This window comes from Carassius auratus, chromosome 27 (assembly GCF_003368295.1).
Source record: "Carassius auratus strain Wakin chromosome 27, ASM336829v1, whole genome shotgun sequence".
NCBI classification, from domain to species: Eukaryota; Metazoa; Chordata; class Actinopteri; order Cypriniformes; family Cyprinidae; genus Carassius; species Carassius auratus.
The window spans coordinates 7,776,809-7,802,148 of record NC_039269.1 but is presented as its reverse complement, the minus strand read 5'-3'; the positions used below and the strand labels follow the sequence as shown (position 1 = coordinate 7,802,148).

At 35.4% G+C, this 25,340-nt stretch overlaps 1 protein-coding gene and 1 pseudogene across 1 annotated transcript in view; one reads left to right on the top strand and one right to left on the bottom strand.

The window, feature by feature from the left end:
- The window catches only part of LOC113045302 (SLAM family member 5-like), a 96,737-nt gene extending 84,617 nt beyond the window's left edge, over nucleotides 1–12,120 (bottom strand). The window contains exon 1 of the mRNA XM_026205597.1: nucleotides 12,031–12,120. Coding sequence (XP_026061382.1) covers nucleotides 12,031–12,097 — 67 coding nt within the window. The 5' untranslated portion in view covers nucleotides 12,098–12,120. The remainder of the gene's footprint in view (nucleotides 1–12,030) is intronic.
- A 4,898-nt stretch (nucleotides 12,121–17,018) lies between these two features.
- LOC113045298 (cactin-like) lies at nucleotides 17,019–24,088 on the top strand (annotated as a pseudogene).
- The last annotated feature ends 1,252 nt before the right edge of the window (nucleotides 24,089–25,340 follow it).

Here is a 25,340-nt window from a genome sequence, read left to right as displayed (position 1 = left end):
TATTTCACTGTTTTATTCTGTCCCATGACAAACCTCTTTATATGTGAGCCAGGAACCAGACCCTCAGAAGTTCATACTATAGATGTCTATTGGTTTATAGGAAGTTAATCGTTATTGCTACCAAATATTTGGACATTCTTAAATATTTGTAATGTTTGTAATGACTGCTGCTAAGACTGAAACAAATCAAAACAGAAGGAAGTTCTCATCACATGTTTGTGGTTTGAAGTTCTACAGTCAAACATTATTTGCACACATTAGCAAAGACCTTATTCAATGGGTAATGTTTCTCTCAACAAAGTAATAGCATTAAAAGTACTATGAAAAAAGTTATTTTGCAACCAGCAGTGGGTGGTAATGAAGAACATGAAATCTTGATTATGCAATCAATTCTAATTAAACGAAATTAGCCTAAATTTTAAAATGCATATTATCATATTTCTAAAAAGTGTATTATTCATTTATTTGCTGGACTCCCTTCACCTCATCCTTGGCATCAATCTTGTTGTGCCAAATCGATTCCCAGCAAGCCAAATTATTACCCTCCTCATTTAAACTGTTACCTGATTGCCTAATCCTATCTCACACACTTAACCCTAAACATAACCGTACTGGGGAATGAAGGGAGTCATAATCTGGTAGGCAGTCATTTTTCCACATGGCACCACACCATAAAGAGCAGAGACACTAAGGGAATAATTTACCCAACTCTGGCAACAAGCAGCATCACATTAATTAATGGGGAAAAAATGCAATCTATCAAATTCATTTTAAAAACTTTCCTTGTAAGGAGACATATAATTAAGGAAATGAAGAAGACTATTAGTTCTTAAAAAAAATTGTTTTGTTTGTTTTCTTTTTGACACGCTGTCAATAATACATTTGTCTTGTAATTTATCTCAGAATAATGTAACACATTGTCTTCCTCAGCGTTTGGTGAATGAAGTTCCTCTTACTAACCAAAATTTACACAATACTAATCTGGAAAGTCTTATAAAGAATGATTGGTAGCACTTTATTTTACAGTCCTGTTCCTCATGTACATACTATGTATTTATTATAGTAATTACAATAACTATGTAATAACTAGGTACTAACCCCGAACCTGCCCTTAAACTTAACCCTACTCCATGTAGTTACCTTGTGTTACCAGAACTTTCTTAGATAAATACACTGTAAGTACACTATAAGTACATGTTAGTACACGTACTGTAAAATAAAGTGGAACCGAATTATATCCTTTTTCCTCAAATAAAAATACAATCTGTTAATATTTTTCTAAGAACAAAGTTAAGATTTTTTGAACAACATATTAGAAATTTCCAGTTGCATCAAAAGCAAAGGAAGTCCACTTTAATATTCTTTATGGTATTTATCTTTGAGGAGAATTTTTTTGAGAATGGTTTTGATTCTAACAACTGTTCCTTTTGGGATGATCAAAGTGAAACTACAGAACATCTTTTCTATGATTGTAAATTTGCCTGTGCTTTTTGGGAAGATGTGCATTACTGGTTATTTCCTAAATGTGAAAATTTACCTGTATTAATGAGGGAAAATGCATTATTCGGTTTATAGTTGAAAGATGAAACACTTAGCAATTAACAAATTTATTAATCTTGGAAAGTTCTTAACTGATTCTAATGAAGAAAAGAGGAAAAGAGGAAGTCATTTTCTAGAAAAAAAAAGTTCACTCAAAAAGTAGTCTTTAATACATTTTTGGCAAGTGTAAAACTGCATTTCATGGGTTTTATTGGCCATCTAAAGGTATTTCAACAGCTAAAAAGGACTGCATCTAAATGACTTATATTTGACAGATTATAGCTCATGAAGTCCTGTTGAAATACCTTTAGATGGCCATTAAACCCATAAAATGCAATTTTACACTTGCCAAAAAGTGATTAAAGGCGCAAATCAGTTTTTGGAAGATAATACATTTTCCTCACAACACTGGGGCAACGGCTGCATTTCTGTCTTCGTCATTGCCCTTCTAGAGCCAAATGTGCGTTTTCCTTCAAGTATAACCGGCTGCTGTCTGCAGATCTGGACGTGGCTGCACCTGTCCTCCTGCCCCATACCTATTCTGATTGGTTCGATCATCTTTCATTGACAAACATGATAGAAAAAGTGTGCATACTTGTTATGGGATGGAGTATATTGTTAAAAAAGCTAAAAACGGTGTGCAGTTTTAGCCTTCATTATAATTCACAATTATTTATTGTAAACTTGACTCACTGTGTCTGTTTAATTGAATCACAAGATGTTAGCTGCTACAAGTTTAGACTTTTGTATCAGTCAAATTCACAAATTAATCAATGGGACATTCTAAAACGCTAAATGTGAAAGTAGGTTATGAGGCTTAATGCATTAAAACGGTGTTTTAAAAAGACCAAACTTAGTAACCACATTATTGATAAGGCATTCTATTCACAGACAAGCAGAGCCCAGAATACATACGCAAAACATTTAATTATGTGTTTTCATGCACGCTTGTCTTTAATATAATGCTTTATTAAAAATGTTTACTGAGTTTGGTCTTTTTAAAACACGTTTTAATGCATTACCCTACACCACATGAAAACATACTACATTTTTAGTCTTTGCAGTTCATACAGGAACTCATGGGATCCTTGAAGCACTTTGTTTCCAGTTCTGAGGTTCTGGAGTCACCCTTTCGTTACACTGAGACCTCAAAGTGCTCTGGAGGTTCCTGGAGGAACTCAAATAAAAAAAAAAGCGTTATTGTAAGATCTGTTAACATTAAAGTGGGTCCTGGAACATCTTACAGTACATTTAGAAGCAAGCATCTGGATGAACCCAGAGATTAATGTGATAAAAATGAAATATGACTGTTTTTTATTATTATTTATATTTACATTATGTGATGTAATGGAATGTAATGACATTTGTGGAACTTGCCATGTGAAAACAAAAATCTTATATGATAGATAGAAAAGACTAATGCCATTTACCAATAAAGAGTGTTTTCACATGAAACTGTATTTAATGAGAGATGCAGAGAAACACTCGTTTATAACATCTGCAGTGTCTGACTGAAGTTCATTGGACTCAAAATAAAAATAGTGTCTGTACACTTCCACAAGAGTCACTAAATCCGGAAGCTGAATTAAGGCTTTAACTTCTGTTTGTGAGACTTTAGCTGTCATGAGAAGGAGAAGGTTTTTGGTGTCGTCCTACTGTACAGTAGGTGACGGTGGTCCATGTGTCTCCTGTCATCTTCTGGATCAGAGTCTGAAGAGAAATCAAACAAACCATCACAGAATGTCATTTGAAACAGATAATATTCAGTATTGATTTTGATGTGACATTTATTATCTGACTTCTGCAGGAATAGAGATGAACACTCATGTGAATCTCACCTCAACATCATCGTAGTCTGTATCATCAGCCTGTTTGACATCTGAGAGATCAGAATATAAGTTTACAGATTACAGGTCATGTGGAAACATGTTTGTGTTTGATTTAGTCAGATTTTAGATTGCTCTTGAATGCTAGTTTTCAGTAATAAAGAAACTAGTTAAGGTATTAGTGTGAGTTTTTCAGTATGTGTGGGATGGACAAACCTGTTTTATTCTTGCAGTAACAATAAAATGCCAAACCAGCAAACACTATCACTCCCACAGCGATGACAGTAAAGAGGAAAATGCTGAGCAATGTTGAAGTATGTTTGATTTCCAGTATTTCATTCTCTGGAAAGTAAGGGATAAAGAACAGCATGAACTAGTCTATTCATAGTACGCTTTAAAAGCCCTTAATTATCTATAAAGAACATGACACCTGCAGTTTACAAACCCAAAGATGATTGATTTGTGGGATAAATAAAGACTAGATACTAGATTTTACATATGGTGTGTATGTGTGCAAAATACATGAAAAGAAGAAGATATTTACCTTTATTATAGACACAGAGTTGTGTGATGTTTCTTCTGTCTTGTTTCCAGCTGACAGGGTTGCTATGGTTACAGATGATGTATTTTTTGCTGCAGTCCAGGATGAGAGTGTTGATCTGTGATGTCACTTCCTGTGGAGAACAGCTGTTGTTCTGAAAGCTGGAGTTAATCATGAGCTCATGAGCTCTGCATGTGAAGTTCACAGTACAGGAGTCACTGCTGAACCAGTTTGAGTTTACAGTCAGGACAGGAGCCTCCACAGAGTCTGAAACACACATTTTAACCAAAATCACATTCACAGTTTACACCTCAGTGTATATAAAAAAAAGTTAACAGTAATTATGCTGTAAACTGAACATAAAAATATTTATTTAGCCATGTTATTTATCTGTATACTCTTTGTAGAATGTTTTAAATAAAAATCATCATAAAGACTCCAGATGCTGTTTTTGATTTACAGTTTGTCTCAGTCAATTTGATACTTTCTCCAATGCAATGTACTTGTCCTCAAAACAATTAGCACAGCCATACAAACACAAAATTATTTTAACCAAAAAGTTCAACCTTACTGCAAAATGAAGCACTGCAATTTTTCCAGTACTGCATTTTTTAAAAGTAAATATTAATACAAAATCTATAAGTGTGTTCTCTACAGATTATAAAACAAATACATCTGTAGAAACACAAATATGCTAATGGAAATACATGCTTATTGTGTTTTCTGTATACATTAATAACTGATCTTGCCTTTCATTTACATCTTTCAGAAATTAATTGTCCTAATTAATTTTTTTACATTATTATTTAGGTCAATTCTGATCTCATCTGAAATGAAAATGTCCACTTCCTCTCTGTCCAGGTCTTCGTACATTTTCTCCTCTTGCTCTTTCCACTACACCAGTTAGTGCCCTACTGTCACAGATTATTTATTTAAAATAACCTGTTTCAGAAATATAACACAATGTCTAGGGATAAACTAAATAAAATAACAATCCAATGGGCAAGAAAAATTGATAAATAATAACCAACAAGTGGAAGCAAATGACTCCTCTGAAGACCTTGGTTCTCCGAGAGGAAGTAGAATTGGGCAGTTCAGCCAAACATTCATACTCTCCACCCATGAGTTATCCAATTAACAGTGACATCACATGATGACGATGATGATGGTTATCCTGCCACTATCAGGTAAAGAAGGGAAAGACAGGGTCATAACACATACTCTTTACTCATCTATTCTCCCTTTCCTTCTCCTCTCCTCTTTTCTCTCTGCTCATCTATTTCTACCTGTTCCACTCTTCTTCTTTTCTCTCATAACACCTCTGTCTCTACCCACTCCACCACCTTAACACCTCTTTCCTTATCCCACCCCCATTTATATTAATATTTTATTATTATTATTAATTGTTTATTTATTTTTTAATATTCTTTCTTGCTCTTTGTATACTTTCCCTTTTATTCTTACTCAATTGTAGCAATTGTGATAAATGTGTAAACGATTAGGAAAACTGCATTTCCTGTGTTGAGTGCATGATTAACCGAATAGATATCAGTTTAGGGTCAATTGAAAATAAGCCATGTTCATTTGATAGAATGGCTTTTGTTTGTTGTATTTTTTACAGAATTTGTCATTAGTATGAAATAAATGAGAGTACAGTGTTTAGGACAATAACACTGTGGCACTGTTTTGAGAATAGTGACCTGAGTTTGGAGAAATGTGTCAATTTTATTGAGAAAAACTGTAATTGAAGTTACAGAAAAAACAGATGAATAAAAAAAGTAATCAAACTGGTTTAAATATAAAATTGAAAAATGTAACAAATTGCTTTTATGTCCTTGAACACATTTAATCCGACAAAGAAATGAGACTCACCTATAACAGATACTCTGTATTTAACAATATCATTCTCTGATTTTCCAACTGTTCTTGCTCTGTAGAGTCCACTGTCTGTCTTCCGCATGTTCTTCAGTGTCAGAGAGAAAGTTGTATCATTAAAATCCACTCTGTCTTTGTAAACTTTTACTTTTTTAGATTCATGTGTATATTTAACTAAATTCTCTGATTTATCTTTTGTCCAGTATAAATCCTCAAACTCTGGTAGTTGTTGTGTCTGTATATCCAGTTGAACAGAAGCTCCTGTCTGCACAAACACAGAGATCTCAGCACTGAACCCTGAGGAGAGAGAAACACACAGTTCAGAACATTTTATACATCCATCTCATCCTGTGTAATCAAATCACATTACTGTATTTGTTGAAATAAATCATAAGAATCATTGTTTCAGCAATTCGTGATGGCTGTGCTCACAGCAAAATAAATGTCCTTAAAGACACAAGACATAAGTAGATTGATTTTCAGAGCACATTCATCAAGTAGGAACATCCTATAAATGTCTCTGATTGAAACACTGCATTAGAACCATGGACAGATACATGGCATCATATGAAGTCTACTGTACCAAACGTCACATAGTGGTTTATCATTTTTATAGATTTGTTAAATGTTTCAGAGTGAAGATCTTTACATTCATGTATCAAATTTCAAATGAATAATTGCATTCTGAAGTTAAAGACATTTTACTCTAATAGGCAACATGTGTATGAACTATAGGAAATTTACATTATGTAGGTACAAAAAACTGTTAGTCTGAATACACTGTAAGTTGCTTCGGATAAAAACATCTGCTAAATTCATAAATTTTATTTATGTATATAAAATCTCTATGATTCATTATTCATGCAGTATAACCAAAGTAACTCAACATTTAAATGATTTTATATGAATTTATAAAATCTCTATAGCTCTAGTACAACACTGTTCTGTATCTCCTAGACAGTGTTTCAAGAAACAGTAGCCAGAGAATCATTTTTGTCTTCCTTTTTTTCCTTGCTGAAACAGAAATCATTCTTTAAAACTCTATTGTTAGAGACTATCAGCCTTCTTTCCTTCCCTGTTCTAGCCTGTTTTCTTCACTTTGGATAGGTTAAAAGCAGAGCACGAATTCTGAGTATGGGTCACCATACTTGGCTGTATGTCACGTCACTTTTCACGTTCATCTGGATAAAAGCATCAGCTAAATTAATAAATGTATATGTGCTCTGCTTGAGATGTTACAACTACAGATTGATAACGGCTGTCTTTATTACAATTTCAAAACTTAGTCTTAGTAATTACTATTGTTTAATACATGAGACAGACTATAAACAGATGCAAACTTTGATCTGTGCAGCAATCACCATAAAGTTAATCATTAATAAGTAATATTAATTAGTTGGTTAATTGAGTTTATTACCTGTGATACTGATGAGGAGAAGGATGAAGGATGCAAGCAGACGATCTACTGCCATTGTAGCAAACATCAGAATGACTGACGTTGCCGTCCTAGAAAAGGAAGTTGAATATGTGCGAACTGATGTTCGGTTTAGCTGCTTCCGACCACAGACAGTGAATTCTGCATTTTAATGATTATCTACTTGACTGTTATTAATATAATTTGATTTATTGCTTTTTTTAAAGTCTAAATTGAACCTGGCAAAAAAGACAATAACAACAGACCAAGTTTAGCCAAATTCCTACAAACACACACACACACACACACACACACAATCACTGTTGCCAGAGCAAATAAAACCTGACCACAATTCTCAACACACTAAAGCATTTTGTGTGTGTGGTTTGAAGTGTTGCAGTCAAACACTATTCACAGACATCAGTTAAGACTTTATTTGCAGTTAATGAAATTGGTCTCATGCACTGGCATCACTGTGAGGAACCAGAGACACTCTTTCTGAATCTACAGGGTTATTTTGGGCTGTGTGTGGATTATGAAGAAAGAGGAACACACAGATAAAACAAATTACATGGAAGATGTAGCATCATTCTTCAGTTGATCACATGCAGAAATAACTTTCAAAGAGACAGTAAATGAAATAGTAGTGTTACATAAAAACAGAGACAGAGACAGAAGCCTTTATCAGATTCACAGTGCAATTTACAATTAAGCTATATATTAACAATTGTTCTGTTTTCAGAAAATCATGTGATGGACGACTTACTTTCAGTTCAGGTCTTTCTGTACAAGTTGTATTTTTACTCCAAATTGGCGTGGTCTGGCTGGGTGAATTGCGAGAAATGTAGTGTACATTTAATAATTTAATAAAACGTTTTTTTTTTTTTTTTTTTTTTTTTTTACATTTGGACTTTTGATAGTTTTTTGTTGTTTGATTAAAAAAAATAAGTCTAACTATACTGACACATTTTGTGTGTGTGGTGTGATAGTCTGCAGTCAAACACTATTTGCAGACATCAGCAAAGACTTTATTTAGGTTTACTGAGATTGGTCTTGTGCATTGGCATCACTAAGGAACCAATGACAGTCTGTCCTGTAAAAGAAGTCAGGCTATAAACTTTCAGTTACATGACTTCAATGTCACCAGCAGTAAGCTCCCGGCAACTTTTACAATTGTCATTTAAATTAGTAACACCCCACTTTGAATTCTTTGAATTTCTTTTAAACATTTGTGTCTTGAAAAAGGTGGATTCTTACAAGAGGCTAAATGTAGAAAAAAAGACGACATAAAGTGGAACTTAGTCATTTTCCAAAACAAATATAGACAGTTTCAATACATACCACATAGAGACGTCCTGCTGTAGTCGTTGATGCTGCTGCTCTTGATCAATTTCAGCCTCGGGATATGATTCTGGATCATAAATATACGCTGAATCTGACTGTTAGCCATGGTTTGTTTTGGATGATGTTTTTTTCCTCATGTAATGTCACAGCTTCCAAACGCTCTCAACACAAAAGCCTATACTCGCGCTCGTGATTCTTTAGCTCCGCCCACACGTCACGCCTCCAGCCACTCGTGTTTTTCCGAAAAAAAATGGTACAGACTATCTTTCTCTTATAAATATAATAAAACTAAAGAATTTTTGGAGATATGAAGGATGCAGTGCTACTCTATAGGTACTCAAGATTAACAGGAGATTGAGTGAAAATGAGCATTTCACCCCCCCCCCCCCTGTAAAAAATCATTCAGACACCAGAACCAATTGATGTGTCACAATATTTGTTAATTATTTAAATAAATTATTTATTTAAATGAAATGAAATTGGGGAGGTGTTAGCGCAGTAGATAAGACACATGCCTTTGGTGTGAGAGACCTGGGTTCTAATCCACTGTGAGACACCAATGTGTGCCTGAGCAAGACACTTAACCCCTAGTTGCTCCAGAGGCGTGCGACCTCTGACATATATAGAAATTTAAAATCGCTTTGGATAAAAGTGTCAGCTAAATGTATACAAATTGATTTGATCACTTTAAAAGAAATGAACTGAGTTAAGCTAACTGTTTATGAATTACTTCTCTGCTTCTCACATGCTCTTTTTGGGATTTGAGCCGACTGACTTTAGAGACAAAAACAGCTGAAACATTCTACAGTTTCTACCACAGAAGAAAGAAATACATAAAGGTTAAGAAGAACATGAGGTGAGTGACTTATGACAGAACCTTCACTTTTAAGAGAACTGTGAGTCACTGTGATTGTAAAATCTCTTGCTCAATAGAAACCTGGACAAGGAGGCAAATCCAAACAGCACAATCAAGCAGAGAAGAGCTAATTTTTAACATCTGCAGTGACTGACTGAATATTAGCCTCACAATAAAATGTGTCTGTACACTTTCACAGGAGTCATGAAGTCAGGAAGCTGTCTGTGAGTCTTCAGCATGAAGGTGTTTGGTGTCCTGCTGTAGGTGACGGTGGTCAGTGTATCTACTGAGTCTGAAGAGAAATAAACAAACACTCACAGAATGTTATTTGAAACATAGTCAATATTCATTTGTTTTCTGACGTCTGCATGAATATCATGTGAATCTCACCTCAGCATCATCGTAGTCTGTATCATCAGCCTGTTTGACATCTGTGAGACCAGAATATAAGTTTACTGCACAAATTACCAGTTGTGTAGAAATATGTTTGTTTGCATTGGATTTCCTTCATATTTTAGACACGGCATGTCTGACCAATATTCTGGATTCACTAGACTGCTGTGAATATAAAAGTGTATGATAGACATTGTGAGGAAGTTTATTTTTAAGAGTCTCTGTAGGTCAAATGGAACTTCTGCACAAGCAAACAAGCAAAAATCTATAGAAAAGAAAATATCTCCACCTCTCAAAAGATCACTTTGTGCTTTTACATTTGGAGAAATGCTGTGCACCCAAAGGAAAATGAATTATAAACCTAAATCTATAGATGGTGAGACACAATGATTTTTCTTGGTTTAATATCCTACAGACCAATAAAATATTAGCCTGTACAGTAATAATTTAGTACCAAACATTCTCAACTTCTCAAGTTTTTGGACTATATGATTTCAGGTTTAAATATGAGATAATGTTTTTCAGTAAATTTGAGATGTACAAACCTGTTTTATTCTTCCAGTAACAGTAAATAATCAAACCAGCAATCCCCATCACTCCCACAACAACAAACTCAACAAGGTGCACAATCATGTGTTCTGTATAGGAGTGTGGGATTAGCCTTTCATTCTCTGAAAAGTAATAAGAAGAACTGTAAAAATCAGTCTAATCTTATTAAGTTTACAGTCTGTTAACTATCATTATAAATCATCAGAAAAGCAGCTTGTAATGTGCAAACCAAGAACAGAGATTTGATTTGTGAGATAAAGACTATTTAAGATTCAAGATTTTTATTTGTCACATACATGCTTATATAGAGTTTATAACTAACAGTGAAATGTGAGTATTTATCAGATAATTACTTTCACCGAGCCGTGTGATGTTTATTCTGTCTTGTTTCCAGCTGACGGGGTTGCTATGGTTACAGACGATGTATTCCTCACTACAGTCCAGGGTGAGAGTGTGGATCTGTGATGTCACTTCCTGTGGAGAGCATCTGTTGTTCTGATAGCTGGAGTTAATCATGAGCTCATGAGCTCTGCATGTGAAGTTCACAGTACAGGAGTCACTGCTGAACCAGATTGAGTTCACAGTCAGGACAGGCGCCTCCAAAGAGTCTGAAACACACATTTAAACCAAGATCACAATCACTTTCACATCTAAACACAGCAAAATATATAATATTATTATTCTTTTTTAGTAGCAGATTGATCCAGAATTAAAGACAATGTGCCAAAAGCTAGTATAAATGTGCACACATGTAAAACTAAAAAAAAAACCTGCACTTTGAAATTATCTTTTATGCAGGAAAATATTAAATCACACAAAGAAATGAGACTCACCTATAACAGAAACTCTGTATGAGACCAAATCTCTGGTTTTTGATCCAATTGTTCTTGCTGTGTAGAGTCCACTGTCTGTCTTCTGCATGTTCTTCAGAGTCAGAGAGAAGGTTACATCATTGAAAACCACTCTGTCCTTGTAGGACTCGTGAGGTGCTACTCTTTTGGAATCACTGTTGTATCTAACTATACTCTCTGATTTATTATTTGTCCAGGCTAAAAGATCAAACTCTGTTTTTTCTTGTGTCTGTATATCCAGTTGAACAGAAGCTCCTGTCTGCACAAGCACAGATATCTCAGCACTGAACCCTGAGGAGAGAGAAACACAGTTCAGAACATTTTACATTCATCCATCTTCATATCATAAAACTCACACTATACACTGCATTTGGAAAAAGTAAACAAATCATAGGGCTTCATAAGTAATAATACAAGCATTTTTCCTCTTAATAGTTCAGGTTGTATGTGAAAATAATGTTCACTTTTTCACGAAACTTGGTGCACTTGTATAGTTTGCAGCCCTACACAATTTCAGAAATGGAACCATCACAAAAACACCTCTGAGGTGGCCATGGTTTTACTTTCCACCGTAACTAAATGATGTATTTTGTATCATATCTCCTAAACCTAAAGCTATGTTTTGATGGTCAAGGATTGCAATGATACCAGCTACAACAACATCATAAACTGTTCAGGTGAGCAGCTAATGGTGAAATGACCAATGTGAGGAGCACAATATCACATATTTACATATTTACAATTTTCCAAAAATAGCACAAATTAAATTATAAACAAATCACTAGAAAATGACAAAACATTAGAAATTTCAATGATTACATACACATTTATTAATTTATTACCCGTGTTAGAGATAAGGAGAAGGATGAAGGATGCAAACAGATGATCGACTGCCATCGTAGCAAACATCAAGATGGCTGATGTTGTGTTCTTAAAACAGGAAGTTGAATATGTGTGAAATGACACAGAGGATCCTCTTTATAACACTCCCACCACAAACAGATCAGTTCAACATTTGTTTAATAAAAGTAAGAAGAGGAGAAACACTGTTTTACTCTGTCCCTTGACAAACTTCTTGTGAGCCATCGGGATTCAGACACACTCTCTGTTTAAATCTAGATTAAAAACATCTCTTTCACAAAGCATATGAATAATGTATCTTAAATTGTGAGTGTAGTTGCATCTCTTCAAATTCGCATTCTTATTCTTTAGCTTAGTCTGGATCCAGAACACCTGAGAAGAGATGATTACAACCCCTCAGAGGACCCCGGATGATGCTAACCCTGAATCAACAACAGAACTAACAAATATTGCTACAAATGTGACTGCATAATCATTTCTGTTAATAATGTTCATTGTCTGGCTGACTACGTCTTGTATTAATTTTTCTGAAAAATCCTGTCATATGCACACAAACTGACAGTCACAACTTATAAGCTACTACTAAATATTGTAGAAATTTAATTTTCTGTACAGTTGATTTGTAATGATTTGTATCGTAAAAAACGATATACAAATAAACTTGAATTGAACAGAACTGAATTCATAAAAAAAAAAAAAAAAAAAAGACATTTCAATAAGTAAACTCAAAATTAGGATTCACATAACATTTGATGACCAAAAATTATGTTGTGTAAGATGTGATGGATGTGACAAAAAGCATAGTTTTCCTCCCGGGATTTCAAATGGGTCTAAAGATAAAGATAAAGTTCTGGATGATCTCCTTGAAAAGCATAACAGCTGCTTTAGGAATAGCGTCCATGACAATGGAGAATTCTTTGGGAGTTACTGGAAAATTACATTTACATAAGAATTCTTCATAACTTAAAATAAGACCTCCTGAGTTAAATAACTGGGAAACAACCAAAATGTTCTTCTCAAACCAGTTATTTAAAAACAAATATTTTCTCTTATATAAAATGGTATTGATTGTTCCAAATGTTCCAAGTACTGGTGAGGAGAGAAATTGTGCTTAAAGATTAATCACCATGCAAGCAATGCCTGTTAAATTGTAAGGTTTTCCAGCAATATTATAATTACAGATCAATAGGAAAGGGAGACCACCTAATTAAAAAACTGTCTAATTAATTGTGAAAGTGTTGTTCAAAGAAGAGAAATCAATGAAATGCAACCTACCATACTCATACGTGTTCATCAATACAGACTTCTTAACATAATGGATTTTGTTTTTCGAAACATGATTTTATCAAGTGATTTACAGATTTTGTTGTCCACATCTAGAGAAAGTGCAGAGTCTGTGAGCCTTAGCAAACAGTTTTCTACCTCTCAAGGTCAAGTCTCTCTGCAACCATGCATTCAATATTCTTTGAAAATGTTTAGCTGTCACAATGTCTAAATATTTAATTTCAGATTTAACTGGAATATTATAAATTATAGTTGCTGTACAGCCTTAATAGAAATTAATTCACATTTTCTTCTGTTTAGATTAAGACCTGAAGCTTCAGAGAACAATTTTCTATAATGAATTGCTATAGAGATTTTGGAGACATCTCTTAAAAGTAATAGTGTCATCTGCTAATTGACTAATAAATATTTCTCAATCTGCTACAGATACCCTGAATACCACTTTCACAAATGTTGACTGTAGCTACACACAAAGAAGAAATAAATAGGAAGAAATTGGACACCCTTGTCTCATTCCTCTGCATAAACTAAACCATGGTGAAGTGCCATTCTTTAATTTAATCAAAGCACTTCCATTAGGGTTTTAATAACTCTGCAAAACTTATCCCCAAAACCAAATGTATTTAATGAATTAATTATAAATTGACGCTCTAATGAATCGAAAGCCTTACAGAAATCTAAGAAAAGAATGAAGCTGTCCTCCTGAATCAACCTTATATTGTTAACAATATGTCTCTTGTTCAAGAAACCAGATTGTGTCTCATCTATAACAGAACCCAATACAGATTTAAATCTTTTAGCAAACAAAATAGCTAAAATGTTATAATCATTGTTAAGCAGAGATATGAGTTGCCATTTTCAATTAAAAGTAAATCTGTTTTAGGTTTAAGAATTAAAGTAATTACGTCTTAAGTGAGTTACTAAATTGAGTTACTAACTGCAGATGAAATAAGGTCCCTATCACAAAGATTTCTGCCATCTCCTGATCTTATAATCTTTAACAGACACCAGAAAAGTACAGATTGCCTCTTCAGAATTATTTTATCATACAGATTATTACTGTAAAATTTAGCACAAAAATGTACAATTGCCAGAGGATTATAAGTGACTGTCCCCTCAATATTAAAGGGATAGTTCACCCAAAAATGAAAATTATGTCATTAATAACCTCATGTTGTTTCAAACCCGTAAGACCTCCGTTCATCTTTGGGACACAGTTTAAGATATTTCAGATTTAGTCTAAGAGCTCTCAGTCCCTCCATTGAAGCTGTGTGTACGGTCTACTGTCCATGTCCAGAAAGGTAAGAAAAACATCTTCAAAGTAGTCCATGTGACATCAGAGTGTGAGTTAGAATTTTTTGAAACATCGAAAATACATTTTGGTCTAAAAATAACAAAAATGATGACTTTATTCAACATTGTCTTCTCTTCTGTCTGTTGTGAGTGCGTTCATGACCCTGCTGACATGTTTTCTGGTGAGCCCAATAACAAAGATAACACGACAGCAGCATCATACGTCAACTGTCACAGCAGTTGCGCTCACAAATTTTCAATTTTGGATGAACTAACTCTTTAAGTGTTTCATTTAGTGAAGTACTTTGGCTACTTTTTTTTTAGTCCGAAAAAATATGCTGTTACGTTCTCCCTCCACCAGCCATTTTTGTCTAGATCTAATATAAGCACCCTGTGCTCTGTAAGTGTACATCTCATCTAATTTAGACTGCAGGTCAGCATACTCAAGTTTATCACATTCAGAAAACAACTCTGGAGGATTTTTATTTCAAACTTCAACAGCTCCCAATGGCTACAATATGAATCTAATACTAAATCTCTTCTCCAGTACTGCTCAGTCAATAATTTAATTTTCTTCTTAACATCTTCACAAAGGAGAAGATGTTTAGAAGAAGATGAGAAGATGTTGAGAATTGTTCAATTTCCAATAAGAAGAAGATGAGCTGAGATCAAGGGATACAGAAAGACAAATCCGAAGAGAGACAGCACTGTGATCTATCAGAGGTGTAGCATGTATGCTGACTGATTTACAACTGTTTGCTAGTTGTAAGAGAAAATGACCATTGGGATCACGTGTAGAATCTCACCGGCAAACTTATTTTCATAAATTGTGTCACCTGCTGATCGCTCTGAGCCTTGCGACATCCATACATCACTGCCCCACTGGGACCTCCAAAATGTAACATAACTTTTTAACATAAAGTGCCAGAAGTTTCCAAGTGCAAAGAGCAAAAAGAGCAATTAAACATAAATATCCTTCTTAAACTAAGAAAATGTTTAACAGGATAGAATTCATGAATTCTTTTGAAACTGATTTCTTTTATCTTGTCTGTAAAAAAAAAACTTTTGAGGTAATGTGGGATTACAAATTTATAAAATATTAAACTTAGTTTCCAATATAATAATATACATTTTGAGGTGATATGGCTGACATATCCAAGAAGATCAAATCAGGAAAATCAGGTGTTTGAGATGATTTTTTTAATGCTCTTCCTGATCAACTGGCTTTTTAAGCTCAAGGCACAGCTGTGCCGTTGTTTCTTTGATAATGTGAAGGTATGGGCGATACTGTCAGGCACCTCTGCGTTTGAATAACACTGTTATGTTGATGAGATCAAGGCTGATTCCTGTACTTCAATTGCATGCTATGGGTTAGATTGTCTCCAACTCTACTGTATGTATGCCTCCTTGAATGTATAAAAACTCCAGAGTATCATTGCTTTGGTTAGACTTGGATGACTGCAGCGACGCACAGCGAGTCCTCAATAAAGAGTAACTTCTGTATGAAAGATATCCAAATGTCTCCTGGTCTTCGCTTCTGAGTTTCCAACAGTAAAAACCAAATACTGCCCCACATTTCTAACAAATGTAGTCCAATAAGAAATAGAGCAAGGCTTGGAAGCAACCTACTTTAAAAATAGAAAACGAATTGATTGTGAAAAACTTATTTTACCACGTATTGTATCAGTTAGATTGACAGTGGGCAAATATTGAAGACACAGTAATCCATAAGCAGTTTGCATTACAAAGAAATTATCTTAACAATTGAGTTTTTAAACACTACTCATTATTTCTGAGTCAATAACATTTAATCCCCCTTCTTTATGTGTGAACTAAATCATTTTTGTTAATATAGTGATGCTTATTTTTCCAGATAGAGTTAAATAATGCAAAATGAGGTAAATGAGGTAAATAATAGTAAATGAGGTGGGATAGCTAAGGAGTCTGGATAAAAAAACCTTGAGAGTTAATCCATTTTAGTCAATAAAACTCTTTTAAAAATTGAGATAACACTTTGTAGCCAGTGATTGAGATTATTATAATATATATATATATATATATATATATATATATATATATATATATATATATATATATATATATATATATATATATATAAATATATATATTTTTTTGCTTTTAAAAGAGTTTTAACAAAATTCTCTCGGACAATTTGATTACCATCTCTAGTAATAGTTATCTCCAAGTATTTTACATTTTAGTTTTTTGTTTTTGTTTTGGTGTGTTATATAAATAGTCAGACGAAGCAGCAAGGCGACAAAATTTCGCCTCGAAAAGGACCCTAATGTGAAGCCCTATATTTTGCCTGCTAGAAATTAGGCGAATATTTGTGAAAACTTCTGACCAGCGCATTTTCTAAATATACATTTTAAAAATCAATATTGCTTTCTTAAGTGGTATAATATAATTGCTTTGGGAGACATAAATATTGAAAACATTTTAAACTACCTATTTACGCGACACAGCGCGGTCAGGACTCAGGACCTGAAAACATGGGCTCGAAGAAGCATCGTAGGAGCCGATCGCGTTCTCGCTCTCCAGAAAGTACTCGTAGATATGTCCGCTCGCGCTCGCCGGAGGACAGACACGGTCGGAACCGCTCTCCCGTGAAAGGTTCTCGCAGACGAGCGCGGTCTGAGAGCAGCGAAGGATCAGCAGGCCCGAGCCGACACCGAGGACCGGAGTCCGGCCGCTCCAGCGACTCTGACCGCGATCACCGAGACAGAAGAGCGCGATCACTGCGGAGATCCAGAGACACAGACAGGTGCTGAAAACCTCCAGAAACTAATAATTCAGCAATCCTGTAGGAGTTTCAGTTTATACAGTAAGAGGAGGTCCGAGGGAAAGACAAACTGTGAGTGCAGGGATATAACTTATAGTAACAAGAAACAACCAATAGCCCTTTTTAACATAATTGCCCAAATATTATATAGTAATTGTATTTCGTTTTAGAAATAAATTAATTTGTTTTTGTTTTTAACATAAACATGTTGTTAACATAATATATAATATTATATCAACAAAGAGTTACACTTGTACAATTATTTATATTTGCCTTCTGTTTGCTCTGTATTTGACTGATTTTACTAAATAAAAGTGACTACAATAACTTTAAAATTGATTTTAAATACAGTAGTACAATATAGTGTTATAGTATAGTAATACATTAAAAAAATGTAATAGGCAACACAGTGCAACTTTATTTATGAGGCACATTTCATACACAGTAGTAATTCAAGTGCTTTACAGAAAAAAATAGTTATTATAAAGGTTCATGAGAAACAAAAAAATGCGATAAAGTAAGAAGGAAAGAATAAATCATTAATAGTTGACGGCTCGTTTTTGCATGTTATCAATTATTTTATCAAACCCTAATACACTTATTAATTTGAATACACCTATTATAATTTGAGAAACACTAAATAGTTTATTTATTAATATTGTAGTTAATTATAACAACAAAATAAATATTTTTAGACATAATTATATATTTTTCCAAATTGTAAATTGAGCCTTTATATAAGAAACTACAAAGATGCCTTTGAAATTTCAGGATGGAGGTCATTTGCATCAGGGTGATTATATTTTGCGATCTGTGGCATCTTAAAGATTGAAAACTGCTGATTGTGAACATAACATTATTTTATTTCTTTGTTTAAGCTCTTCAGGTAATAGTCGCAATAATCAGAAGAAACATAAGACGAAGAAGAAACACAAGGATGAAAAGAGCAGCAGGAGGAGGAGTAGAAGCTCCTCACGTTCCAGCTCAGAGTCCAGCGTGGAGCGAAACAGAGGCAGAGATGACAGGAGCAGCGAGAGAGAGCGGAGGAGACGACAGAGCCGGAGCTCCAGCCGAGAGAGACGGAAGGAGAAAGACCGAGACGGGAGAAGGAAGAGCAGAGAGAGGGATCGAGACCGAAGCAGACGCACTGAATCCAGATCCTCGAGTTCCTCCAGCTCCTCTGCTGACTCTGATCAGGGAGACAAGACCACACAGGGGTGCTCCTCCACCAAAGAAGACAAGAAGAAGCAGAGGGAGATGATGAAGGCCCTGGAGACCCCCGAGGAGAAGAGAGCCAGACGTCTGGCCAAGAAAGAGGCCAAAGAGAGGAAGAAGAGGGAGAAGATGGGCTGGAGTGAAGAGTACATGGGCTACACCAACGCCGACAACCCGTTTGGAGACAACAACCTGCTCGGGACCTTCAAATGGCAGAAGGTGAGAGAGGTGTTATGGATAGCGGAGGACAAATATGTGTGTTGATATTGCAGATGTTTCACTGAAAGTCTGATTGGGACTTGTGTTAACAGAAATAGACTTCAACTACTGTGTGTGTTTGTGTGATTCTCAGGCTCTGCAGAAGAAAGGCATCGGGCATTTGTCCGAAAAAAATCTGAAGGAGAGAAATAAACACATCCAACAGGAAAACCGCAGAGAACTACAAAAGGTACTAAACATTTTTGAATGATTTCATTTAAGTGGAATTTGAAATCTAACTAAGAATTACTAAAGAAAAAAAAAAAAGTTAAAAAACTAACTATTTTGCTTATGTATCAAGTTTATTTTTCCTCAAATCAGTTCCAAAATAAAAATCCCTGTTATATTGTTTAAATGTTAAAGGGATAGTTAACCCAAAAATCTAAATTATGTCATATGTCAAAAACTGATTGGCACATGTACCGGTAATCACTTTTTAGCAAGTGTAAAACTGCATTTTATGGGCCATTTAAAGGTATTTGAACAAGTAAAAAGGACCGCATGAGTGATAATCTGTCAAATCTATCCCTCAAATGCAATCAAGTTATTTTGAGGCAGAAAGAACAGTTCACTCAATCAGTAGAGTCTTTTCACTTTTAGGTGATCCTCTGTCGACATGCTCCTCAGCAAACGTTAGTCTAGCCTTTAATGTTGCAGCCAAATTGCATTTGGGAAATGAACTAAAGTGAATTAAACTGAAGTGAATTAAAAGTGTGAGATGTGTGTGTTCAGGTGAAGCAGCTGCGTCTGGAGCGAGAGCGGGAGAAGTCCATGCGTGAGCAGGAGCTGGAGATGCTGCAGAGAGAGAAAGAGGCCGAACATTTCAAAACATGGGCGGAACAGGAGGACAACTTTCACCTGCAGCAGGCCAAACTGAGGTCACACTCTTCAGACGTGTAGTAATCATGCTTGTGATTGGTCTATTTGTAATGTGGTTCTGTGATGTGATGCAGGTCTAAGATCCGGATCCGTGACGGCCGAGCGAAGCCCATCGACCTGCTGGCTAAATACATCAGCGCTGAAGACGATGATCTGTCGGTGGAGATGCATGAACCGTACACCTTCCTCAACGGACTCACCGCCACAGACATGGACGACCTGCTGGAGGACATCAAGGTGTGTGAGGACAAGAGAGATTTAACACGCGATTGGGCCGCCAGTTTAGACATTTTTACACAAAATAAAATTTAAATCTGGATGTGTGTTTCTCATTGTAGGTGTACATGGAGCTGGAACAGGGCAAGAATGTGGATTTCTGGAGGGATATGACCACCATTACTGAAGATGAAATCAGCAAATTGCGCAAACTGGAGGCATCAGGCAAAGGACCAGGTGATGTGATGACCCGCACTATAACATTTGTCACCTGTAGAGTTTACAGTTGATTCATTTTAGAGTAAATATTAAATGTCTAATTCATTTGAGTTATTTTAAGTTATGCTATTATTAAATCAAGTTTTTAAAGATTATATATACAGTGCTAAACATTTTAGATAATTTGGTTAAAGAAATCAAATCAGTAGCTATTTTCAAAATAGATGCATTAAATTGACAAAATAAATGCAATAAATACATTTATAATCTCACATAAGATTTCTTTTCAAATAAATGCTGTTCTTTCAAACTTTCTACTGATCAAAGAATCCTGAAAAAAAGATAATTTTCAACAAAAATATTAAGCAGGAAGACTTTATTTTTTAAGCAGCAAATAATAATAATGGTATAATAAATTATTTCTGAAGATCACGTGACACTTAAGACTGGAGTAATGATCCTAAAAATTCAGCTTTGCATCACAGGAATAAATAATATTTTACAATATATTCACATAGAAACATTTATTTTAAATTGTGTTAAACAATATTACTTTTTACTTGCCTTGGTGAGCATGGGAGACTTTTTAACTAGCGTATTTTTTATTATTACTATACAGCAGTTTAATTATTATTTTTAGATTCAGGAAACAATGCAAATGAAATGTAAATGTAATCTCTGAAAATGTTACATAGGGGATATATGAATATTATGCAACTCTTATGCATTATGCTGTTCAGCATATTTAAAGAAAGTCTGCACTACCCCTAATCCGTGTCTGTTTTCGGTGTCATGTCAGGTGACCGTCGTGAGGGCATAAACACATCCGTTAGCACAGACGTGCAGAGCGTGTTTAAAGGGAAGACGTACAGTCAGCTTCAGGCTCTCTATATGAACATCGAGAATAAGATCCAGTCCGGAGGCTCCAACCTGGACGTCGGCTACTGGGAGAGTCTCCTGCAGCAGGTGCGGGTCTACATGGCACGAGCCAGGTGCGTATCAGACTAGAACAGTAACTGAGGATTTAAGAGTCCAGTGACATCTTACCTCATGAGTCTGTGTGTGTTTGTGAAGGCTGAGAGAACGGCATCAGGACGTCCTGCGGCAGAAGCTTTATAAACTCAAACAGGAACAAGGTGTGGAGAGTGAACCACTTTTCCCCATCATCAAAGAAGAGCCAGAGAATGAGCGGCCCATGTGAGTGATTTCACTTCCACCTGAACACTCAGACTGAGGAATGGTTTTTATTGATTGATTTATTGATTTATTTATAACTGTAAATAACTATATTTCCAATATGGAAAAAAGTTTAACTGCACACAATCTAAATCAAATGACTAACGTTATTCTTGAAATGTATCTAAAATATTATTAAAATAATAATAACCTTATCCACTCTGAATCTAAATGATGATTATATGGCCGATAAATGCTACATTACTATATTTCTGATAGAAATTTAACTGAGCACAACCTTAAACGCAACTTAGTGTTTGTTTTTGTTAGTGAAATGAAAATAGTTGCATTCTGGGTACTGTTTTTTTTTCAAGCATGCATAAACAATAACATACTTCCTACAAAAAAGTAATGGTAATATGTCAGTGATTCCATAGTTATAGGAAATTTGCAAATATCAGGGAACATTTTATTGTAGTTTTTTTAATATATTACAATTCTTAAAATATTTTTGTATGTATTTAGGGCTGTAAAAACAATGGAAACTGCACTAGAAAATATATAATATTTCAAAATGACCTTATCCCAAGTGACTTGATTCAATTAAATCCATTGCATTTGAAACATACCTAACTTGTGTTTTGTCCATTTTGTTTCCCAGTAGCCCTACAGCGGCGGAGTCTGCAGATGAGGAGCCGGGCAGCTCTCAGCAAGGTGACGGTAGAGACAGACGGACCAGGAGGCTGGATGAAGAAGAGGGGGAGCGGTCTGGAGAAGAGAAGAGAAAGGGAGGAGAGGAGGAGGGAGAGAAAGATGAAGCACCGGAGGCCGTGTTAACAGAGGAGGATCTGATCCAGCAGAGTCAGGCGGAGTACGACTCTGGCCGCTACAGTCCCACCCTCCTGCAGCCCTCAGAGCTACCGCTGGACACACACACCATCAACGTGGAGGAGGACCTGCAGAGACTCGTGCTGGCCCGGACACAGCTGCAGGTGACTGGTGCGTATCGCTCCACTTCTGCTTATATCATGGTCAAAATACACACACACACACACACACACACACACACTACACAAGACACAAGATTTCAGTAATAGAAGTGCAGCTGGAAGAAAGGTAAAATATGAACTTGGAAAGTTGCAAATAGTGTGCACTTTCGTTGTTTGAAATTATAATTTATAGAAAGATTTAATTTTTTTTAAAATACCACCCTGTTCCATCTTTCTAATCCATTTTCTACTTTTTCTGCATTATGTACCAAAAAAGGGCAATAAATGTAAATTATTTTACATATGGGTGCAGAAAAGGCAAAAATAGAATGTAATTTCAACATTGTCCAGAGGGAGGCACATTGCATTCATTTTTTCTTTCCCTTTTGTAACTCACCATCCGGTATCAAGGAGATGAAAGTGCAGGAAATAGACTCAGGCATGCATTTATATTCACCTAAAAGTTAAAAGAGTTTGTGTATGAAGAGTTCAGATGCAAAAGCCTCCAAGTGCCATCTGAAATTTTCATCTAAAATTAGGATTTTTATCAAGCTCCTCTGCTTAGGTTGAGTCATTTTACTTTAATTTTACTTTAATAACTGAACATAAATATAGGAGCCTGATCAAAATCCTATTTTAGATGAAAAATTCAGATGGCCCTTAAGAGGCTTTTGCATCTGAATTCTTCGTATAGAAAAATATATAGAGAAAAAACTGCAGAAATAAAGGACATTGATTCAAGAAGGCATTGAAATTCACCTTAAAACAAGCTTTAATGCTTCCATTCTAATAGACTGATGGTTACAAAAGAACCGGAGATATTTTCAGGTTCCAATCTAAAGTTGTGAATTGAATATTTTTATATTTGCGAATAAAGCACTCTTCCCATTCCATGCAATGTGATTGGTTCATTGGTTACTCCAGTTATGCAATCACATAATCTGGCAAAATCAAATTTTTTGTTTGCGTATCAGGTAGTTTATGCATTACAATTTTAATACATGGATGGAATACCAAGTTGTAAAAAATGCGGCAAAGTTAATAACATGGTCAACGTTTCGTAGACCTGTAATTATAAAACCAAATGATCAACATCATCTCAACCAGTAGGAAATAAAGAGTTCAGTAATCTTTAAGTATGTCACTGTAAAGATTCTTTATTGTTAGGATCATAAAACTATGCTAATGCTAACTTGTATTGTCTTTGAACAGGCGATGCAAATGAAAGCGCTGAAGATGCATTCGTGCGTCGCGCTAAAGAGGGCATGAGTGGCGACGAGGCCCAGTTCAGCGTTGAAATGCCTTTGACTGGAAAAATGTACCTGTGGGCCGACAAAATACCGTCCACGTAAGCCCCGCTTCTTCAACCGCGTCCACACCGGCTTCGAGTGGAACAAGTACAATCAGACGCATTACGACTTCGACAACCCACCCGCCCAAGATCGTCCAGGGCTACAAGTTCAACATCTTCTACCCCGATCTCATCGACAAGCGCTCGACTCCGCAGTACTTCCTCGAGCCCTGTCCCGACAATAAAGACTTTGGAATGTTTGCGCTTCCACGCCGGACCGCCGTACGAAGACATCGCATTTAAGATCGTGAACCGTGAATGGGAGTATTCCCATCGCCATGGTTTCCGCTGCCAGTTCGCCAATGGAATCTTTCAGCTGTGGTTTCCACTTTAAACGTTACAGATACCGACGATGAAGACGACGAGGTTGAGATTTATTAGCGAAGTGTTGATTATCGGGGACCACTGAACGTTCATCTTCAAATGCTTTAAAGTTGTTGTAAATCTAGAAAAGGTAGTACAATCTCTGTTTATCGATTCCATTAGCTTCTTCCGTTAGTGGGGAGAACAGGTTTTTTAACGGAATGGAACTTTTCCTTGTTGAAAATCCGGTTTTGTAAATTTTCTGATTTGCAAGCACTTCGCTTGTATTTGATTCCTTTTAGTTTTTTTAACGGTGTCCATTTGTTGAACTTAAACGCTATTCTTGTTACTATGTTTTGAGGTGATACATTAAAGATTTACTCATTTTTAATTGTTTCTCATTGTCATTTGTGCTATTTAGAAAAAAAAAAAAACTTTACACCTTGACATTTAATTTGTTGTTCATTGGAAAAAGCTGTTTACAAAGAGAAATTTTTTACAGTATTTTATTTACATGGCATTACAGTTAAAATTGAGTTTCTGCAGTACATTCATATACAAACACTTCACATAAGATGCACTTTGAAACTGAGTCTGAGATGCAGTCACTTGACACTTGTCTTGGGGCATCCTGGAGATACAGGAAGCTCATTCCTGTCGTGTGGACCTCAGGGCTCACAGTTTTTTTTTTTTTTAAACCAGTCCACCTGGAAACAAAACTGTTTACAGGATGCAACATCATAAAACGATAACTTCTGAGCATGTACTATTTGCTGGTTTTGTGTCAAGAGTTTGTCTGTGGCAAAAGTTTGTTTTTGTAGCCTAAAATTAAACTTAACAATACATTTTTAACAAGTATTTTTGGGACATTTACCCAATGCACGATATCTATAACTAAAGTTGTAATAATCCTTCTTAATTGTAAACTAATTCTAAAAGAAAGGAAGTCACACCAGAGAGGAATGATATTGCTGGAATCTGAATTTAACGAGTGAGCTCAAAATATTAATATTAAACAGAATATTAGCGCCTATTGCTGTGCATGGTTATTATGGTTCTAGTTATCGTTCATGGAGTGAATGTGACTTTAGGCTTAATGTGGTGTAATTCATTTCAAAGACTCATTTCCTGTGTAAGTGGGCAACAATTGTGGTCTTTGCATTGAACCATTTGCCTACTTTGATGAGAAGTATGTTCTTGTTTCCTGAATTTTGTCACATAGAGCTTTTTCATAAACAGATAAAAACACGAATGTGCACTGTAAAACTGCAATTTATCATGTTAATTTAACATAAACTTCTAAAT